This window comes from Haemaphysalis longicornis, unplaced genomic scaffold, assembly GCF_048455015.1.
Source record: "Haemaphysalis longicornis isolate Haplotype H1 unplaced genomic scaffold, Haemaphysalis longicornis Haplotype H1 scaffold_9, whole genome shotgun sequence".
In the NCBI taxonomy this organism is placed as follows: domain Eukaryota; kingdom Metazoa; phylum Arthropoda; class Arachnida; order Ixodida; family Ixodidae; genus Haemaphysalis; species Haemaphysalis longicornis.
In genome coordinates, this window is record NW_027526460.1 from 149,676,328 (window position 1) to 149,698,822 (window position 22,495).

At 47.3% G+C, this 22,495-nt stretch overlaps 1 protein-coding gene across 1 annotated transcript in view; it reads right to left on the reverse strand.

Moving 5' to 3' along the window:
• LOC144151860 (luciferin 4-monooxygenase-like) overlaps positions 1–22,495 on the reverse strand; it is a 71,260-nt gene that overhangs the window by 44,038 nt on the left and 4,727 nt on the right. Inside the window, exons 2-4 of the mRNA XM_077683017.1 lie at positions 8,114–8,293; positions 3,343–3,544; positions 830–933 (exon numbers count right to left, since the gene is read on the reverse strand). Coding sequence (XP_077539143.1) covers positions 830–933; positions 3,343–3,544; positions 8,114–8,236 — 429 coding nt within the window. The 5' untranslated portion in view covers positions 8,237–8,293. The remainder of the gene's footprint in view (positions 1–829; positions 934–3,342; positions 3,545–8,113; positions 8,294–22,495) is intronic.

The window sequence follows — 22,495 nt, forward strand, 5'->3', positions numbered from 1 at the left end:
ACCATGCCCTGCACAGTGTTCGATATTTTAGTGCGTGTTTTTATGTCTTCAGCGTCCGCACACTCTCTCTTTGATCAAACAACGAGGTCCTTTTTGATTCCATTCAGTCCTGTGCCGTAAATATTATCGGCATTATATTTATAGTAATGTTTTTGATGACTTACACCGTATTAGTTCAGGACACACAAGCGTTCACAGGCAAACACAAGTAATTCTAGAACGCTGGCTACCCTTAAATTTTGCGGCCATTCAGTGTTTTAAGCGTGCGAATTCCGGCAGCGTGGTTTCAACGTCTCAAATTTGGCACGAGCCTTGAGCACGAAGGCACTGCGTGTAGTAAAGTGGTGTTTTGGTATTCTCGTCGACAGGCATGAAAAACAGATTTACAGAAATACTCTTTTTCTTCCACGAATGTCGCGTAACTTGTTGTAAAATGTTGTACAGCCGGTAAAACGCTTGTCTATAACAGCGATTTCAACTTCAACCAGCTACATCCAAAAACTTCCGAAACGTACTCGTTCCAAACATGCCGGAGGCAAAAGCGAAGGGCTAAGACTTCAGAATTCCGCAGTAGTTTTATTCAAATCCCGCTCCGGCGGGGCAGGATAGGGCTGAGAGTTCAAACGCTGTGTTATAGACAAGCCTTTTACCGGCTGTACGTTCCACTAAACATGTTGGCAGCGCTTAAACTGGCGTGCAATTGTTGTGTTGATGTGTTCAAATGTTAGGTTATGCTCATTCAAAGTAAATACTCAAATCCGATACTACATAAAAGTGACAACCAGATAAAATAACATCGCATTCTTTGTATATGTTGAAATTTTACTACCTTAAGGTTTCTCTTCTTTTGGACAGCAAGTACTTTGTCAGCATTCTTTGCAGTGGTTAGGATGTGGGTTGCCCCGCTGTGCTCGACCTGAAAGAGCAGTTCACCTGCCAAGAAAGGAAGCATGCTGAGAAGAGAGAAAGTAAACAGTTAATATCACCAAAAGGAGATGATACACCAGTTCTTGTTTGAAGGCCGCAATCCCGGTACCATTATGTTGTGACTGCCAACTAGGCGCGACTGACGGCGTGTTCCCGGTAGGCACGGTCATAGGTAGGAGGAAGGCCCTATCACAGCTCACGGTCTTATGAAAGGGCACGGTTGAGATTCGGGTTATGGAGACAACTCATTAGCTTACTTTACGCAGTGATGACAGGAGCAATGTGGGAGCATGGGGAGAGTAATTTCGTTCTGCACAATAAAGGTGTTATTCCTGCTCTTAGCTGTTGTGTGTTGGTGTCGTGGCATTACGGTATCATATAATATGGGTGAGGCACAGCTGTGCAAGCATAACTATTTTTTGATTGACTCCGCACCAGTGTGTGCGGAAGGAGAGAATGCCGTTTAGACGCACACCTTATGTGCGCGTGCATTCTATCGTTTTTATATTCTTTTGCTTATTGCACGACTGCTTCGTCACTGGTTTGACTGCTCGCTCACAAACACAGCGTGCTGAGGTTTGGCAGCTGAGATGTGTCGTATCTTTGCAATGCAATAAAATTGTAATATAGCAAACACATATTTTCTGAAGAAGGCCAGCCTTGTGAAGAGACAGTGGTGAAGGTTGCATTTTTCCACCGAAAGCCCAAACCTCCCGGAACTTACAAACGGCCCCGTGAAAGAGCACATTTAAGTACTACAGTGAAACGTGGTTATTGCGAACCGTAATATGCGCCGCAATCAGTTAGATATATTCAGTAGTTCGATATAGCAAAACCCAACGGTAACGAGTTTTTGTTACGAGTTCGCAATGTGCTGGACACCCCCCCCCCCCCCCCGCTCTTCCCGCATGCGAACACCAATACTAAAAGAAGTATGTCATTACCATACACAAAATAATCCATTTATTTCATCAACAAGGCTTCTTTCCACCGCAACTGCCTACTTCACAAAAAAGAAATGACTCTAGTTTTCACTTTCATTTTGGCAAAGTCAACTAGCCCAGCATTCTAGTCCCTGTCCTTCAATATCGAAGCAATAATGTCTCAGCATATCAAACTGCCGGAAGCGCTTCATTAATCATCGGACGGCTTTCACTCGTGATATCCTCTGCCTCTTTGAATCTTTAAACAGCACCGGCTGCCATGACATCGACGACGGTGCTCACAGAGAGGTTCACAGTGACCGCAAACTGGTCGTTGACGAAACTCAGGAAACCCCCAAGGAATTCTATGGTATAGTTGTGCGCAGTTGCAGCCATGAACCATTTTCGACTAGCGCGGCTTGCCACTGTGATTCGTTTACGAGAAGCGTAGGGCGTAACGTCGCTACATGTGAGACTCAATGTCTCAGCCACGGCCAATCAACATCTCAATTAGCGCTGTGAGACCATGCATTTCACCCGCAATTTTAGGTCCACCGATCTCAATATATTCGATGTGAACTTCGATATCAGGAATATATTTCGCATGTATTTTTATAACTGAGTTGTTTATGTTTGATATATGGCATAATTTGGTCTATCCGGGTTTGTTATAATCGCGTTTGACTGTATAGCTCTCCCAAAATATGTTTAACTTTGATGCAGAGCAGTACCTAGTGACCACCACAGAAGCAGTACCTAGTGACCACCACACGCAGTACCGAACTGACCACCACGGAAAATATCTAGCTCCTGAATGTCGTGTGTCATGCTCTTTTTTTCCTTGAACAATAAAAGACTGGAATGTATTACCGGGTGCTATACGTGATGCTCAAACTGCAGAACATTTTGAAAAAAATGTTACAGAATATTTTTTAAGTGAATCTTTGTGAACGGTGATTGCTTTTTTTGCGTGTGTGTGCCTGCGTTCTATTGTAAATTTGAATGTATTTGCTGTAACTTGTCTCATGTACGTTGTAGGACGTAGTATTGTGAAGTGTATTTTGTGATGTATGTGATGTAGCATGTAAGTGGTAGAATGTACTATAGTGATGTATTCTTTTTGTATCGGCTATGCATTTCTTCTTTACGCTTGACATAGCGGTTGTTATGTCAGTTTTTTACCCCACCCCTGTAACGGCCCAATCGGCCAACAGTACCCGAAAATAAATAAATAAAAATTAAAAACATGCGTTCCAACCAAAGGGTCAGGTATTTCTTCACCAAGACCCTGAAAATAATAAAGCTGACCGCGCAGTTGATATAAAAGCCCCAGAACTGCTCTGGAGAAGCCATATACTGACGTTCTCGCAGCTGGGCGCATAAAATTTGAGATCATGTTGCCGTTGCACACTCATGACATCTGGTTCACACAATGCATCCATGCACCAATATTATATAACTCGAGGCGGGAAATAGGTGTGTTTTGTCTCACCTTCATTGAGCACCGGATTTGAGAGAACTACCGAGGCGCCCGTAAAGGTCAAACTGAACAGAGCCACCATGCTGTCCACGCTGTTCTCAACGTGAACGCACACGCGGTCACCGAGCCCCACATCATGAGCCTGGAAGCCTGCAGCAAAACTCTTCATGCGTGAAAAGAGCTCTCCCCTGGTAAGCCGCACTGTTTCGTCCATCTGAGAAAAAAAACAAAAAAAAATCCTGGAGTCATTTCTGGTTTTTACACTCAATATTCTGCTTGCAACAATGTGCAGAATGTGAAACCAGAAGAAGCAATGCTGGCATGAGCGTCTATTTCTGTGATCCCTTGCCGGTGCTGCGCTTCGGAAAGGAAAAGCAATGGCGATCTTTACGTAAAAGAAAGAAAATGCCCAGGAATTTTCGTATTTCTCTTCTAATGCAACCCCATTTTTAGGCATGTCGTCTACGTTGGGATCTAAAATTTTTAAAGCCACATTTGGCAACGCGTAGCCTCATATGTTGTGGTATTCTACTTTTTCATGGTGTTCTCTTTCTTCTTCATTCTAAATAATGTACACTCCCACTATTATCGCCACAAGGGGCCTAGCAACTTCAATGATTGTGTATTTTTGCGCAGATGCAAATGTTACTACAACCTCCCAATTTTTATTCTTGCTTGCTTCGGTTTCTTTTTGCGCGGCTTTTCATTTTTTTTTGCTCATTTTATTAATGCGGTGTATAAGATATATTATTTGGGCGTAACTTGTTTGTGCTTTTTACATTTTTATTTTTGTACTTGAATTTCTTTTTAACCCATTGCCTCTATTGCCGCTGTTCTGAGAAGGAAATTCGCAAACTTTTCGAATAGTTCTACTTCGTCCGAAAGCAGAACTTCGCTCGTAATGTCGTGGTCAGGCAGAAATTTTACACGTGTAAAGCTAAAAATGCCATTTAAAAAAGCCTTTCAACAAATTCCCGTTGCCTGTGTTTCGCCAGCAAGGTGGGATGTCAGCTTTTCTTTCGAAACCTCTTGCAAGTGGCGCCATCGAAACAAGACCACGTACTGCGGCGCGACTTGCTTGTTCGTGTATCACACAAAACGTTTGTTGCCGAGTCCTTTAGTTCCTTAAAAATAAAGCTGGCGCTCATAGCCAAGCGTATGCTTGTTTGTGTTACTTTGATTGCCTTCAACTAAACGGAGTGTACAAAATCATTCACCCTGATTGATTGATTGACGGATTGATTGATCGATTGATTGATTGATTGATTTATTGATTGATTGTAGGGTTTAACAAACTGAAGCTGCACCTCGGGTATGATGCACACCATTGTGAAAGGGTCCGAATTGCGTATTTCCAAACAATATCCCGTAGAGGCCCAGGCCGACCACACCCCCCCCCCAAGCAGCGACGCAGCACTGTGAAGTCACTTCCTCTATGTGCGCGACTTCATGCGACATATTTTTTTTCTCTGCTTCGCGGCGGCCGGGATACCACCAGCCACCACGAACCAGTGCGAACACAAAAGACCAAAACAAATTTTTGCCTTCACTTTAATGAGCGTATTTTCCAGAGCGTATATAATAGCCACATGTACAGTACTCACGGATTGAAACGCGACGCTGCGAGCGCGTGGCCTGCGGTACATGCAGCGCCGCCCGTGCACGCCCGTGGAAGCTAGGTGTTGCATTGTGGTGTAGCACGAGGGTGAGGGTGTTTTAACAGTAGGCTTGCTGCTTCCGGTTGCCAATAAGGGGGTATGTGGTTCCCCGCAGCGACAGCGGTGCGCTGAGAGCCTGGAGCGCGTTTGTGCGCCGGTGGTAGCCGGCCGGCGGTCCGCGCAGCCAATTTCGCGATATCGCCTGCTCGGACGCTCTTCTTACGCGTGCCCTTCTGATGCGAAACAGATAATGTGCGTGTAGGCACGGTCACCCTTTATTTAATAAAATGAGCGTCTGCACGAAGGAACAGCCAACTTTATTCCATGATATAAACTAAAAAAAGGGGACAGCCGACGAAGTACTAATGCACTGCACCACACGCGAACGTACCTGCAAAGGCGTCTTTCATTTTTTTTAGTTTACATCCTGGAATAAAATGTGCTGTTTCTTCGTAGAGAAGTTTCTTATAATCTAATGACCATGACTGTGCATTACATGGACATTACTGTGCCGCATTGGAAGGGCACGCGCGTAAGAAGAGCGCGCGCACATGATGTCGCGAAATGGGCTGCGCGCACAGCCGGGCTGCTACTGTCGGCGCACAAACGCGTTCCAGGGCTCCAGGCTCGCAGCACCCCGCTGTCGCTGCGGGGAACCACAGTCCCGCTCCTTGGCAACCGGAAGGAGTAAGCCTACGGTCAACACGTTCTCATCCTCGCGGTATACCACAATGCAACACCTAGCTTCCACGGGCGTCCACGGGCGGTGCTGCACGTACCAGCGGCCACGCGCTCGCAGAGTCGCGTTTCTATCCGTGAGCACTGTACGTGAAAGCGTCCATCCGAGCGCGCGCACTTAGAGCACCAGGCCGAGCGCTTATCTAGGAACACGAGGCGCGATCAGTGTCAACTTGCAGGCTCGCAAGAAGAGCGTGGAGAGCTCAGTGACTCAGGTACAAAAGGTTAGCTTCTACCACATGTGCGTCAGCGTCCCCTGCGGCGCAGGCCAGCTCCGCGTAGAGCACTGCACGGGCCTGGGCCGGCCCGAAAGCCCGCACCCAACCCGGCCCTCGGGCCGGGTCGGGCCGCCCGAAGTCGATTATTGGCGGGCCCGGGCCAGGCCCGGGCTCAGTGCCACAGGCCCGGGCCGGGCTCGGGCTTGAATTCGTAGCCCGGCTATTAATATTTCCGACATGAAGTGTAGAAAAGAGCATAAAATTGAATATTCTGAGTTTACTTTCACCCGCTTCTTGATGTTAGTTGTACACATTGTTTTAAAAACATGTTTTGCTGGGTCTGATAGTCACTATACTGTAATTTTATACACATTTTATGTACTGCATACACATTTTATATTTGGGTGTATAACGTATCAACGATATGGTTGCAAGGAATGCCCTAGCGGGGAAGGAATTAAGACACCCTGGAGCTGTACACCTATGTCTATGTACGTGTGTTCTACCATGTCGAACCAATCTAAATGCGGTTGCCATGGCTGGAAATCAAACTCGCGTGCTAGAGAAGCGCCACCGCTTAACGACCACTGCAGGGAAAATATTTCAACGCACGCACGTACTCGTGGATTCAAATGGGGAGCAAGAAATCTCAGCAATACGAACTTGAGACCGAGACAACCACGTGAAATTGCCAAGAGTCTGGTCATCAAAGGTGATGGTGCCTCTCGTTTAAGAATACGAGCTATTATTACGCCTATGTGGCGTGAACTGCAGAGGGTGTAAGCTAAACTACGTGCACTTTTAAACCCTTATTTTTTGCGTTTCAATTCAGGACGTGCTTGTACAGACTAGATGCTCCGTCTGATTTCCCGCTACGAAAACACTGGTCCAAATATAATAAACAAATTTTCTTCAGTGTCTAAGACCGGGCCTGGTCACACACACGCGGGCCCTCCCTAGGCTCAAAAATAAATGACCGGGCCAGGGCCGGGCCTGGGCTTGAGACGGCGGGCCCGCGCTGTGCCCGGCTAGGTTCACTTATGAATGCCTGGGCCCGGGCCGGGCCCGGGCTCGGTGTCACGGGCCCGGGTTGGGCTCGGGCTTCACAAAGCGGGTCCGGGCCTGGCTCGGGCCTTAAAATCACGCCCATGCAGTGCTCTAGCTCCGCGCATGGCGCGGAACCATCGGCCGCCCGCAAAGCAGCTGAAACGACGAGGGAAAGGGAAAAAAAAAATCCGCGTCGCATGAAGTCGCGCACATAGAGGAAGTGACGTCACCACGCTGCGTCGCTGCTTGGGTGGAAAGGAAGGGGGGGGGGGCGGCCTGGGCCCCTACTGGATATGGTTTGGGTTTACGCTTCCGGCGTAATTGTTACCACCATGGCATCTTTAACGTGCGCCAAAATCTTCACACTCCGGCGTTTTCGCGTTTTTTCTCCATCTCAAAAGCAGGTAACGCGGCCGGAGTCAGACCCGTATCCTTTGGCTAAACAGCAGAGCGCCAAAGACAGTGAGCCACCACGGCGAGTAATTTATTCCCTTTGTTCCCTTGGCACTATGCCTGTGTACTAAGTACGACGCTTTCGACATAACCGATGGAAACTACCATATTCTGTGCCATGCTGTGATCTGTAAGCGTTTGTTACGGACATTTTTCCTGATACAAGAAAATATGCTAATCAACTGACGGCGTTCTTTTTCAAATGACAACACAGTTCTCCCACCTGCCTTGGTTGATTGATTGATTGATTGATTGATTGATTGATTGATTGATTGATTGATTGATTGATTGATTGATTGATTGATTGATTGATTGATTGACTGATTGGTTGTAGGGTTTAACGCGCCGATGCAATGCAGGCGATGAGGCGCACCGTTGGGGAGGTGCCCTGGAGTAATTTTTACCACCTGGGGATCTTTAACGTGCTCCGAAATCTCGTACACACGGGCGTTTTTGCTTTTCGCCTCCACCAGAAAAGCGGCCGCTGCGCCGCGAATCGAACCCGCGACCTCGTGCGCAGCAGCACAACGCCTTATACACTGAGACACCGCTGTGGGTGCCTTGCTACACAAAAAAAAAAAAAACATTTACTAGGTGCTCAGGCTGGCTAACAATGCACGGCGATGGCGTTATACAATTTAAAGCTTTGGTTGTTCATGTCTTTCTTACCACTGCCAACTGGTCAGGTGCATAAGAGAGGAACGTCTTCATGGCTGTGTAGATCGAACACGAAGGAAAATCCACCTTCGGGTATGGCGAGTACACAATACCGTCCTTGATGGTCGCCTTCATTTTGCCAGTAGGTTTTTTTAGTGATCGGAAGAAGCAGTCAGTACAGGAAGTTCGAAGCTGAAGAAAAAAGGAGAGCAAGATAAGCACGCAATGCAGTATGAAAGAATGGTAAAATGGTAAAAAAAAAACAAGCTCAACTGTTGTAGCCTACCTACTGTTCAAGAGATAAAGGTATAGATAAAAGCTTAATTCTTGTACTTATAATGCGCAAAATCTGAAAGCAGGTTTTTACGTGTTTATTCGCGTTACCATGATTGCCCGGAATTTTCGAAAACCGCGCTAGTTTACTTAATAGAACAGAAAATGGCGGACGATTATTATACTCCCCAGTGCGAAATTTCTGCGCAGCGCGAACTGCAGTCTTCGCGGTCACGGCGCATATCTACTGCGTCTCACGAAGTGATCGCGTGGGCCGGATCCGGTGTTTTCGGTACAGGACGTTTCGGCACAGGGCGTTTCGGTGCACGGACCTTTCGGGACACGGGCGTTTCGGTACACGGGCGTTTCTGTACAAAGACGTATTCTGGCGAGCTCGTTAGGCTGTGCGCGTTATGTTCTTGTTCGCAATTATGCGTTATTTCAAGAAAAGGGATGGTCATAGGGCCTTGCCTGAAAAACGTCGGTTTATGTGTTGAATATTAGCTGGTATATTTATAGCATTTATAAAACCTAAGCGTTCAGTATTTTGTTTTTAGCGACATGTTATCACCACTATTTTATATTCGCCAATTTCAGCGGCTATAGAAGGCGCCCCGAGAAATCCAATATGGCCGTTCGAGAGATTGTAAGGCTGAACGGAGTGTATGCAGTGTATGCTAGACGTGCACAGAGTGGTGTGCCACCGATTCACCGTAGCGGCGCACGACTAACGCCTATATGACGGATAAAAGTAAACGCTGCCCTGAAGAGGACGAACCGTTTGTGACGCTGGGTGCTACATATGTTGCTGACTGAAAGTCGGCAGTGCCCTGGCTTGCATCGTGATTTCTACCCTTTACCGCAACGGAGTGTGGAGATGCCTGATTTTTTCGCACACTCCGCCAAAGTATCGCTGCTTCTTTGCGTTGTTATTTATTATTTGGAGGCTCACTTCTTCTGGTTGCGGATACGCATTATTTATTTGTTCTCGCCGTGGTTTGTCGCACAGAAATTCCGTGGAGCGTGCCGCCCACACTGCCTGTCTTTCCCGCGCGCTGACACCGTATCGCTTCGTGTTTTTACTTCGCGTCCACCCCACCACGAAGGCAGACGTCGTGATATTGTGGTGCTTTTCTCAGCGCCTGCCTTCGCGGCGGAATCGGCGTGACTAAGGCAGTTCGCGACGACTAGGGTACCATATATTGTGCTAAGCTTTCACTGCGCGACCACGAAGCCTGCCCTCGTGACGGGTTTGACTTTACGACTGCAGCTTGCGACTACTACGGTAACTTTGTCTGGTGCTGAGAACGCGTGACGACTACGGTGCCGTCTCATGACGCCTGCCTTTGTGACGTGGCCCACGCGACAATGGCAGTTTGCGGCGACTGCAGCATTTCACGGTCCCTACCTTCGTGGTGGCATCGACGAGAGGACCGCAGCATGCGGCGAGACAACTAGCGATTCGCTTGCATGGTGCGACAATTATAAGTGTAACATTACGATACACTTTCATCACACGAATACGGCACTTTCACAGCGCATCCATTCGTGCCGGGTTCGATGCGATGCAGCGCGCGACGAGTACGGCAAGCTTTCTCAGTGCCTGCCAACGTAGCGTGGCCTTTTTTTTATGTGTGCTTGATAGGCTTCCTAATTTGAATCTTATAAGAATCCATTCCTTCTTGAGGCGGACATCAATCGGAAACGAGTACGGTTTGCCGTGCCACGGCACTATGGTATGCAGAACTTTTACTATCATCAACTGACCGCACGCGCAACGTTTGTGCTTCTTGTGTTCCTGCGTCTCTCGCCTGTTTTTATGCTTTTTTCGCTAACGAAGACCCTGGACCATCGACAACAACTAGCCCGAAGCCACACTCAACTAAACGTAAACATATAGAAAGAAGAACCAATGTTTGTGTACAGCGTTTGCAGCCGACGCAGCGACGTGTAATCTTTTGAGTGGTTCCGGCGGCCACCGCGCGGCGGCGCCACTGTTGGGGGAAGTTGCGAATAACAAATCAGTGCCAGTATGGTGTTTCGCACTCGTTTCTTGACGACTTATCATTTTTTTCTGAAATCAGTGGGAGTAGCTATTTTCTTTTCTCACTTGGCGGAGTCTCTACGACAACGGCTGCGCAAATGATTGCCACCGCATGGGGAAAGGAACCTGTGATTTTATAAAGTAATGACGAAGAGGTTGCAATTTCTTGGCATTCTGAATTTGTGTGCGTTGCTTTCTTCTGATAACGCAAGTACTTGAGGCGTTACTAACAATGCATTACGGAATGCACCCATTGTAGATTGCCGCACGCTTCCGTCCCGACTTATTCGTCGTTAGCAGGGACTACGACGGCTTTATTGTGTTTGTTGATCAAAAGTTGGAAATGCTTTGTAATGACGTTTAAATCACTCTGGAATGTTTTTGGCAGCATGCATACAGTTATTCATCTTCGCAAAGACTGCACATCTGTAATTCTTGGCGTTTTGCCGCAGAGTATAATTCCCATAATATGCTCGTGATCTGAGACCAATGTCCTTTTTGAAAGTGTGGCGGCCTCTATGGTAACGCGCATTCAATGGCCGGTGAATTTATTCAGGACCAATGTCACCTGCAGCTCCACATCATCACTGCTTTTTTTTAGCCGCACAACATTACCCATTAAAATGATGTTCACAGAAGCAGATGTACCCGCGACATAATACGTGATATAAAAAAAACAAGTACCAACTGCAACAGGCATGCTGCAGGTTATATTGAGCCGCTGCAACTAAAAGCGTGTGCGATGATATAAGGGAAAAATCCAGTGTAACACTTTAGCGCCACTATTCCTACTGATAATTTGTTTGTAACTGCAGGTTAAACCATTTCGTTCTTATTTATGACATAGGCGTTTACTTAGTTTAACAGCACGGAAGAGCGATTAGTGCGTAAGAAATATTTTCCGCAGCAAATATGCACATTGACGGATCCAGAGGGAGGGTCCGGATGTCCTGACCCCTCCCTCAATTTTTGGCTTTATACCCCCAAGATGATGACTCCTCAGGTCGTAGAAAAGGTCTCGTTCATGATTTTTTTCTGTTTATTGAATTTTTGCTTTTCCGAAATATCGGTGAATAAACAAGGCTCCTCCTGCTTTTTCTCCTTCTTCGCCCCATTATCATCATCATCACTGATGGAAGCTGAGCCCCCTCAGAAAAAACTTGGACCCGCCCCTGATCATGTCAAAGCAGTGTCCCCAAATAGGAACGAGGTTGGATCGTGGCTGATTGGTACCTCTGAAGCTCGCATTCGGTACTATTGTGAAAAAGAACTTCGCTACTCAGAAAAATGTGAAGGAATATCTTTTAAATGCTTGAATAATCAATGCGAAGAACATTTATGCGAAAATTAAACAAATGAAAGGGGATCAAGGATCAAGGAACTATCCTCAACAATTACTTACACGCGAAATCGCTTGAAAAGAATGCGGATTCATAAGTAGGCCTTGAATATTCACAAATAAGAGCACAGATGCTGTCTGTAAAAAAAATAGATCCCAAAGATCCTGTCCAAAGACAAATCAAAACAAAAACAAACTGATATGTTCGTGGACTGAAAATTCCTTAAAACCCGTAGTTTTTTTTATTCTGAACCGATATTTTGCACGGAAGGGTCTGCGGAGTCCGCGCGGACGTTCACCCTGGGGGTCAGCCACCTGTCTTCCCCGAATTCCTCTCGACGAAAGGGAAGTAGAGAAAGAACGTGCATGGCGCCTGCTTTCGTGGAAGCTGGCCTGAAACGCTCGCCCTTGGATCGGGTCCCCGCTGCAATTCGTGCAGCTTCAGCAAGCCAAGGCAACCTATATGGGTAGCCTTGGTCCCTTCGAGAGGACGAATATTTGAGTATTTCTGTGTACGGTGCGCTGCCCCATCGGCTTCGCCGAAGAGGAATTCGTTCCCTGGTAGTCCATCCCAATGCTTTCCCCCCTTTTTATTATATTGTACGAATGTAAATAAGTGCACATAAACCTTTTTGCCATACTTCAAACTTCGGTCTTCATGGCCCTCATTTTATAAATAATGGCAGCGCGAAGGACGGGACAGACAATAACCACAGGAGAGTCAGTGCCTGTCCTTTGGTTATTCTGCCTATCCCATCTTTCGTGCTTTGATTTGTTATGAACGGTTCCCAGACAGTTTATAGAACGCCATTTTATCGAAAAAATTCCCGTTTTATTGAACGCCGTTTTATCCAATGCCGTTTTATCGCACCGCCTATGTCCTTTTTATCGAAAGTGTGCTTTTTCTGTTTTCACTGTAATTTTCAGTTGTTATTTCGTTTAACTGGATTTTGCGCTAACCTAATCTTCAGTTAGTTTCATTCGGCATTGCCTCGGCCGTGAATTACGGGCAGGAGTCTGCATATATATGTTAAGGCCTCTTTCCCGTGCGTTCGATCACCTTTGTTTTATTAGAATTTTTGTTCGTCTTCATTTATCGCACTCACGCATGCATGTCCCCCTCCTTTATACTACGGAATTTACCACTATAGTACCCACCCTAACCCATGCACAATATTCCTTAGATATGTATTGTTGTCTCCAGTCGCCGCGAAGCAACTGACCACTGCGGCGGTCACACCTGTGACGCAGCAGAGGGTGTTAAGAATCCCTGGAACCTGACAGGCCACCATTGGAAGCTGAATCTGGCAACGTTTAACGAGAGAACTTTATCTAGCGAGGCATGTCTAGAGGTGTTGTTCGAGAAATTAAAGGGCAATAAATGCGATGTCTTACGGATTAGTGAGGTTAGGAGGTCAGGTGAAGCCCTTACGGTGCTGAAAAATGGGCACGTGCTCTGTTACCGTTGTGTAGTTTACAGAAGAGAACTGGGAGTGGATTTCTAGTCAATAAAAGTATAGCTGGCAACATAGACGAATACTATAGCATTAAAGAAATGTAGCCGGTTTTGTGATTAGGCTTAATAAGAGGTACAAACTCAAGGTGGTACAGGGCTACGCGCCTACATCCAGCCATAACGACCAGCTAGTTGAACGCTTCTACGAAGATGTGGAATCGGCAATTGCTAAAGTAAAAACGCCGTATACCGTAGTTATGGGAGCCTTCAATGGCAAAGTAGGCAAGAATCAGGCCGCTGAAACAAGGCCGCTGGGTACTACGGTCTGGGCTGTAGAAATAGCGGGGGGGGGGGGGGGGGGTACCAACTAGTCGAGTTCGCAGAACGGAATATTCTACGCATCATACATACCTTCTTCTGCAAATGGGAGAGCCGGAAGTGGACGTGGAGAAGCCCGAATGGGGAGCACAAAAATGAAATTGACTTCATATTAGGCGATAACCCTGGCGTCGTGAAGGATGTGGAAGTGCTCGGAAGGGTAAGGGGCAGTGACCACCTTATGGTGAGATCTCGAATTAGGCTAGATTTGAGGAGGGACCGCAACAAGCTAGTACGAAAGAAGCCGATCAATGAGCTAACAGTAAGGCGTAAAGTCGAAGTGTTCAGAATCACGCTGCAGAACCAAAATTCCGCTCTTGCCGAGGAAGCAGAGCTTGCGATACAGAGCTTGCGATACCCATACGTTGTTAAACAGAAAGAGAGTTACATTCTAACACGCATCATCACAGAGTGTGCATTAGACGTCGGGGCATGATGGCAAGACAGAATACTCGCGAACTTTCCCAGAAGACGAAAGATCTAATTAGGAAACTGCAAAGCATGACGATCTCCACCCCAGCTGACAGAATTGAACTAGCGGAGCTTTCGAAGTTAATCAATAAGAGTAAGACAGGTGACCTACGGAAGTTTATTATGGAGAGGATCGAATATGCTGTAACGAACGGAAGCAGCCTGAAAGCAGTGAAGAGGCGTCTAGGTGTGGGGAGAAATCAGATGCATGCACTTAAAAACAAGCAAGGCAGTGTCATCAAAAATAGGGATAAAATAGTCGAAGTAGCCGAGGAGTTCCATTGAGATCTGAACAGTAGCCGGGACATCCAGAATATTGCCGAAAAAGAAAGTAGTTCAGAGGAGATAGACATTCCACCAGTAACGACAGAAGAAGTACGTAAGGCTTCGAAAGAAATGAAAGGGGTCAAAGCACCTGGTGAGGGTCAGATAACAGGAGACCTCTTGAAGGATGGCGGCGAAATTGTACTAGAATAACAGACAAAACCTTTATACGCAATGCCTAATGCCTGCGAGCGTAGCGGAATGTAGGAAGAACGCGATCATCATCGTAATTTAAAAGAAAGGTGACATGAAATATTTGAAAAATTACAGGAGCATCAGCCTACTTCAGTAGTCTACACGGCACTTACCAAGGTAATCGCTAAGGGAATTTCTGGCTCCTTAGATTTCAATCAACCCAATGAACAGGCAGGGTTTCGCAAAGGCTCTTCAACGAGGGACCACATGCACAGGATCACTCAGGTGATAGAGAAATGCGCAGAGCATACTCATTCGCTATATATAGCCTTCGTAGGTTATGATAAAGCATTTGAATCTGTCGAAACCTCAGCAATCATTCAGGCATTTCGGAAACGGGGTGTAGACGAGCATTACATGAGTATGCCAGAGGATATCTGCAATGGGTCCACAGCTACCATTATCCTTCATAAGCAGAGCAGTAAAATACGTATACGGAAGGGTGTCAGACAAGGAGACACAATATCTCCAATGTTATTCACAGCATGTTTACAATACGTATTCAGAAGATTGGATTGGAAACAGGTGGGAGCAAGGGTTAATGGAGAATACCTCAGTAACCCCAGATTTGCTGGTGACGTTGCATTGTTAAGTAACTAACTCGGGGGAGGAATTGAAAAGCATGCCCACCGCACTGGACACACAGAGTAGAACCGTTGGCCTGAAAATCAATATGCAGAAAACTAAAGTAATGATTAATAACCTCGAGACAGCACAGCGGTTTGAGATAGGTGGCAAGGCCGTGGAAGTGGTAAGCGAATATATCTACTTAGGCCAAGTTGTGACCCCGGATCCCAAGCATGAGGCAGAGATAATTCGAAGAATAAGAATTGCGTGGAGTGCATTCGGCAGGCATTCTCATATAGTGAATGACAGCGTACCATTTTAATATTGCTGCGTGCTCTCTGGCCCTATCGTTCATGCACCGGCCTGTCTGTCCCACATATTCTTTCCCACAGGGTATCAGCGGTATGCTGTAAACAACGCCTTCGACGCAACCACAATATCTTGTCTGGTGATTCGTCTTGCATATGCGCTCGTCTGAGGCGTTGTTTACTTGGTGGCACATGGTGTATGCTTTCATGGGGGCTGAGCACACCACCTTCAGACCCTGTCTTGCCGCAATTTTCTTTATATTGTGGGACAGGCCGTGCACATATGGAACCACGGCGACCTTCTTTCTTTCTTCAGTGGTGTTCGTAAAGTCTTCTACCCTGCTTTCGCGCTTTAGTCTTTGCAGGATGGACTCGCACACAGCTGTGATCAATTGGTCGGGGTATTCAGCCTGCCTTAATCGGGCCAATTGCTTGCCGAAGCTGACGCACATCTGGTGGGCACAGGACCTTTGAACGGCTGACTTGAGGGCCGTGAAAACTAGGCCCTCTTCACGTTCTATGAATGGGAATAATCGTGCGGGAGAAACCCTCAGCTTGAGTGGGTGTCATATTGCCAGGAAACATGCCCAGGTCTGAATTCAAGCGTCAGGTCAAGAAACCTGATATTGTGTCCATGTGGTAGTTTGTGCCTAAACACCAGCGACTTGCAACTGTCCTTGAAAGTCCGCAAAGACACACAAGTTGGATGTGCCTATCCGCACCATAATCTCAGAGAAGGGAACTAGGCAAGCACATCTGTAGGGATTCCTGGCGAGGCAGTCATTTCAGTTGAGTGTGGAAGACCCATACAGCATACGGAACTCTGAGGAGGTAATCGCCTTTCTGAACGACAAGGGTGCCGACTTCGTATCGGGTTTTTCCATCGACGTAAAGGACATGTATTTCTCCATACCACAAGAAGAGCTCATGCATATTCTCCGCACGATGATAGAAGAACAAGGCGCGGTGGCATTCCAAAGCTGGGCTGGTACTTCCAGTGACACCTTCTTGGAGCTACTTGTCGCATACTTGAAATCAACGATCCTGTGCTATCAAGGTGAGTACATCATCCAATCGAGCGGCGTTTGTATTGTATCCCGTGTGGCGCCATACCTAAGCGACGCCTTTATGGCAGCATGCAACTGGAAGGTTAAAGACAGCCAGGAAGATGAGAGGGTCCTAGCTCTGTTCAGGTATGTGGACGACTTTTTAGTCCTCTGCAGTACAAACGTATCGAACCAATCTGATGACTGCAAGGACGGTGTGCTGCGCACTTTCAAGGACAGTTGCAAGTCGCTGGTGTTTACGCACGAACTACCACATGGAGACACTATCAGGTTTCTTGACCTGACGCTTGAATTCAGACCTGGGCATGTTTTCTGGCAATACGACACCCGCTCAAGCAAAGGGTTTCTCCCGTACGATTCCGCCCATTCATAGAACGTGAAGAGGGGCCTAGTTTTCACGGCCCTCAAGTCAGCTGTTCCAAGGTCCTGTCCCCACCAGATGCGCGTCAGCTTCGGCAAGCAATAGACCCTATGCGAAATTGCTTGGTGATCTAGCAACACTGATGTAAACGAGACCGTCGGCCATATTGGTACGGGCGCCGATCGGTAAGTCTCGTTTTGTTTACTGTGGAAGAGTAGGTGACGGTAACGTGGTATGGCTCAAACTGGACGGTGTTTTCCAGCTCTCGACTGCGGATTGTGGACGAAGGACTTGTCTGCGCTGCCGACTGTGTCTGAAGACTCATACCACTCGGGGTGCCGCGCCAAAGACCCATCCGAGCAGCAGCGGAGCAGGGCATGCCGCCTAGCCACCGAGGCGCATTGCTCGCCTTCATCGGTGCGGACAAACACGTGCGACTCGCAGTAAGTAAATCCTTTGTTTTTACTTGACGTGAGTTAACCGGTATGAGCATTTGTAGAGCACTTTGTTCACCGTTGTTTACCACGCAAATGCGTAGCGGCGACCCTGTTGCAGTAACCCTGAAAGAGGAGAGCGACAATCGCCAGACCGTACCGCTAGTGGGTGGATTAGGTATTTTCAAATGCTGTACATGGAATTTACGGGATGAGTTTTGGCGAAGATGTTTACGGAAAGGTTGCGGCCGTTTTCAGTGACGGTCGTCCGCCCGCGCGTTTGCCGCAAAGCAATTGTGCTTTGCGGCGAAGTCAACTACAAAAGCGCGAATACGCCTTGAATTTTCTTTTTTTTGTGTGTTTTCATTATTTATTGCGCATGTTCTGCGCAAAAATCTGTTTGTGTGTCTTCTCCTTTTTTGGCGGTGGGGTGGTTGTGTTTGTTTCTAAAGCGCATGTTTTTGGTGTGCACGAATAGATAATACAGTAAAACCTCGTTAGCTCGAACTCGCTGAACTAGAAGATTTTTTTTAATTCGATGGGTCATCGGTATAGCCCGAATGTTTACCTCTTTATCTCGAAAGATTCTGGATGTGAGTTCCAGATAATCATATCATTGCTTGCTTAAGTTATGACGAACACGATTATGCGGGTACTGGTATCATTACTCACGCTCAGGTTTTTAAATGTTAAACTTCCTTCTTTTGAAAAATGCATTAACAAAGCATGCAGAGATACTTGCACGCTCAAACTTGACGAACAATTTTGACATTATTGCTGTTTGGGGTGTAGATTATTGCCCTTGCAACAGTGTTAAGCAAGACACAAAATCTGGTCATTTTGAGTCTGTTACTTGCGGCCACTTCTTTCTGCTCTGTCCCTTTACCATAAACAGTAGCGGACGAGTCCTGTTCTTCCCTGAGTGTTATTTACTGATACTCTCTCTGTTCTTGCAGGTTGGGCCTCATCCATGTGCTCAGCAGCTGCTTTCGCTCCCAGAAGAAAAGTGGCCGGCCCTGTGTTGTGTGCTTCACCTTTGAGACGGACAGTGGGGCGATCGGGGAGGCATCGTGCGAGTGCCCGGCGGGTTGCAGTGGAGCATGGAGTCACATCCAGGCTGCTGTGCACCTACTCGCCATCTTGCAAGCCGAAGGTTTTAAGAGGCGCCACCAAAGCTTGCGTGCACTGAGCTGCCACAACAGTGGGGATGTCCGAGACAGCAGGGCATCAAGCTAGCGAGTGTCCAAAACATTGACTGGAGAAGCCCGCGATAAAATGGCCCCTCCCTCCCCTTGCCAATGCGTCTGTTCGATGCACGTCGAGTACAGGAGCAATGCGAGCAGCAACAAAGTGCTGTGAAGGCGCTTGGGAGAAAACTTGGTAGCCTTGGGAATGAGTTTTTTGCCCCAGTTGTGCTGGCCTCCCGCTCCTCCTCCCCCCCGCCCCCCCCCCCCCCGCCTTAGTGACAGAAACAAGGACTGGCATGGCACCTGAAGGGTCACCTATGAGCTACCAGCAAGCATTCATGCACATTTCGCCGTGGTCATCTCGCGAGCACGCAGAGGCTGGGCAACGTCGTGTTTACTAGACCGCGACATGCAGGGGTGCGCCAATGCTTCTTTTTGTTCCATTTATATCCACAGTTTGCTATACTGCAGGCGCTATAAATCAGTGAAGTAGTTTAATTTACTGGGATTTTCACTGTGGGTACAAAAAACGCAAAAGCACGCAAGCTGATGCGCGGCGGCCTGGTGCAACTGTGGCCGTTTTCTTTTTTTCTTTTTGAATAAAACTTGAAAATTGTCTCAGCTACCTACATCAATGGCCACTATCATTACGTCGGAGGCGTGCATGCAGCATGTGACAAAACTAGAGGAGTGAGTGTGTATTTTAGTCGCAAAGTATTCGACAGTAAATACATCGTTGCTTGAATGACAATGGGCACCAAGTTAACTAGGCGTAACAACAAACCTTTCAGCCCGGCAAATCAGGAACCAAGTGCAAAAGCTCGAATTTTCCACCGTTAGATCATCATAAAACAGTGTTCGCCATTTCTGCAACGACACGCGGCTACATGCAACGTAAAGAAACCAACAACACACTCCCATACCGTGCGCGCCCGCCACAGAGGAAATTTTCAACCGCGCCGTGACGGCGTAGTGCGGCAAGAAAAGTTTGTTTACAGCCCTAGGTAAGATAAAAGCTCGTGTAGGGGCTAAGCGGTACCATTTAACAATGAAATGAAGAGGGCGCAGAGCCACAGGGACGAGTAAAGAAACAGCCTAATTTTGGCAACGTGTGGTACTGTTTTCACGGTCGAGCGCCGCTGTCAGTCACGTGAATAGGCTGCGCACGCTCAGGCTTCATTTAGAATACAAAGGCTGGACAACAGAATTCCAACGCAGCTGTATTTTTCATACGGACAGCGACTACGGAACCCCGCGCTTAGCGAACCAACGACAAATATTCGCTCCAAGCGCACCGCGCCCAGCGTGTCACAAAGGTTGCTCGCGCCGGCACAGTTCGCGTCACAAAGTTCGTTCAAAAGCGTGGAACTTAACGTACCTTTTCTCCATTTGAACCGGTATTTCCGCATTGCGTGCTCTGCGGCACGAAGCAATGCTCCGGCATTGTAGTCCATCACCAAGAGCGGTCAATGCCCGCCTTCTATGTTTTGCTAATTGGTTTCGGTTTCAAACGACCGTACCAAAATGGCGGACCTAGTTACTGGAGTCGACGTGAGATGGCGGGGCGCATTTTGCATAGGGTCTATTGGCCCGATAAGACAGGCTGGATACCCCGACGAATTGAAAACAGCTGTGTGCGAGTCCATCCTGCAAAGACTAAAGCGCGAGAGCAGGGTTGAAGACTCGACGAACCCCACTGAAGAAAGAAAGAAGGTCGCCGTGGTTCCGTACGTGCACGGCCTGTCCCACAATATAAAGAAAATTGCAGCAAGACAGGGTGTAAAGGTGGTGTGCTCAGCTCCCATGAAATCATACACCATGTGCCGCCAAATAAACAACGCCTCAGACGAGCGCATATGCAAGACGAATCACCAGACAAGATATTGTGAGTGCGTCGAAGGCCTTGTTTACAGCATACCGCTGATACCCTGTGGAAGAGAATATGCTGGACAGACAGGCCGGTGCCTGAACGATAGGGCCAGAGAACACGCAGCAATATTGAAAACGACGGCCACCTCAGGAAATCTGAGTATGCATTGCCGACGTGCAGATGCAGCGCAAACCTGTTTGATATTGCTATCACAGGAAAAAACAAACCCAAGCTGTCGAGAGAAATAATGGAAGCGATTATGATAGACGCAAAAGGCAGCGCGTGCGTGAGCAGCCCGTCAGTACAGCTGAACGAAAAGGAAAAGCTGTACCTTGGGCAGATATGTGCCGAGACTTAGTTCATCGGGCGACAAGGACTCATGTCCACGATATCGTTTTTCAGCCTTGAATGGACATGTATGACGCAGCAGGTGATTTCTATCTTCTTATGTGATAAGCATTCACAACTCGTATATATGTTTGAACTTTGTAATGAACGTTCAGTTGCTAGTCCAGCATTGTCTCTGTCATTTTTTGTGAACATTTAGTCCGTTGATTCCCTGTTCAGCTGCTTTCTTCTAAAGGTAGTATGATGACTAATTTTGTAACTAACTTTTGTTCGTTCGTTCTAAGCGAAGCATCGAGAATAGCAGGACAAGGCTTGGTAATCTGTTAGCAACTGAGCTCAGTGCCCATTATGAATTACTAATGAAGAAATCGGGAGAGACTGTTGGTAGCTTTCCAGTTAGGTTTTTGACATTGAACCCACAAGCGCCAAGAAATGCCTTACTGATCTACAACACACGGGCTGAAATAATTAGATCGCCTGCCGACACAAAAGCGGTTTACACAAAAAAGTACGAAGCATATCGAGGCATTCTAGTCTATAAGCCACTATGGCGTGATATCTTTCGGATCAGAGAGGGGACTAGAGACACAAAGAGATTCGTTATGGCAGTACTACCTGCGCAAAAAACAGAAACAAAAATCTGGAGACAAATGTCGCGATTCAGAAAAAAAGTGCACAGGAAATAAACGACAACTAGTAGGTTCCCAGACAGTTTATCGAACGCAGTTTTATCGAATGCCGTTTGATAGAACCACCTACTTCTGTTTTATCGAACATGTGGTTTCGCGGCTCTCATAATTTTCGGGGTTTATCTTGTTTAACTGGCCATCGCACTAACTTAGTGTGCAGGTAGCTTAATTCGGTGCGGTTGGTAAGGAAAGCTCTCATAGTTGTATAGTCATTTACCAACATGGAGAGTGGCCAGGCTGTTTAGTAGGGCGTCGTGGGAAACGTTATCAAACATGGTCTTGATGTCAAGAGCGAGGATACAGGGCTTGTCATGCTTCGGAAGGTTAGTGAGAAGGTCTTCTTTGAGTTGCAGGAGTACGTCTTGGGTAGACAGTTGAGCTCGGAAGCCGTACATCGTCGCTGAGAAGAGGTTGTTATCTTCTATGTACGCCGTAAGGCGATTGTGAACGATGTGTTCAAGCAGCTTCCCGAGGAACGAAGTCAGTGAGTTGGGACGCAGGTTGGGTTTCTCGATTGGTTAGCCAGGTTTGGGGATCAGTGAGATGTCCGCGTGTTTCCACGCTGGCGGAAGCGTCCCTTGTGTCTAATGTTCATTATTGAGATTCAGGAGTTGGTCGAAGCTCGCAGGAGGAAGGTTGCGTATTAGACGATTCGTGATTTTGTCATATCCTAATGCTGTGTTCAGCGTGAGGTTGCGGATCGCTGCCTTGAGTTCTTGTAGGTAAAATGCGTGCCCAACGTTGCGTTTGGGTTACCAGCATACTTTGAAAAAGAAGGCACATGAGTCTGGGAAGAAAGTTCGTACTTTTGTCGTAAGGTGTTGAGGAGGCTTTGTTCATCTCCTGGGAAGGCATGCATGAGTCTGCGGATGTGGTGTTGAGTGCTGGTCTCCTTCTCTCGGCTACCCATGAGCGATCGAAGTAGGTGCCAGGTTTTGCGCGTACTAAGCGTTCCTTGTAACTGGGTGCAAAATTGATGCTAATTCTGCTGACTGAGTTGTTTGGCGTAGTGTTCCGGTTGCTGTGTGAGGCGAGCTATGCGTAATTTGAGGCGCCAGCTCGTTTTGTTACGTCTCCAGCGTG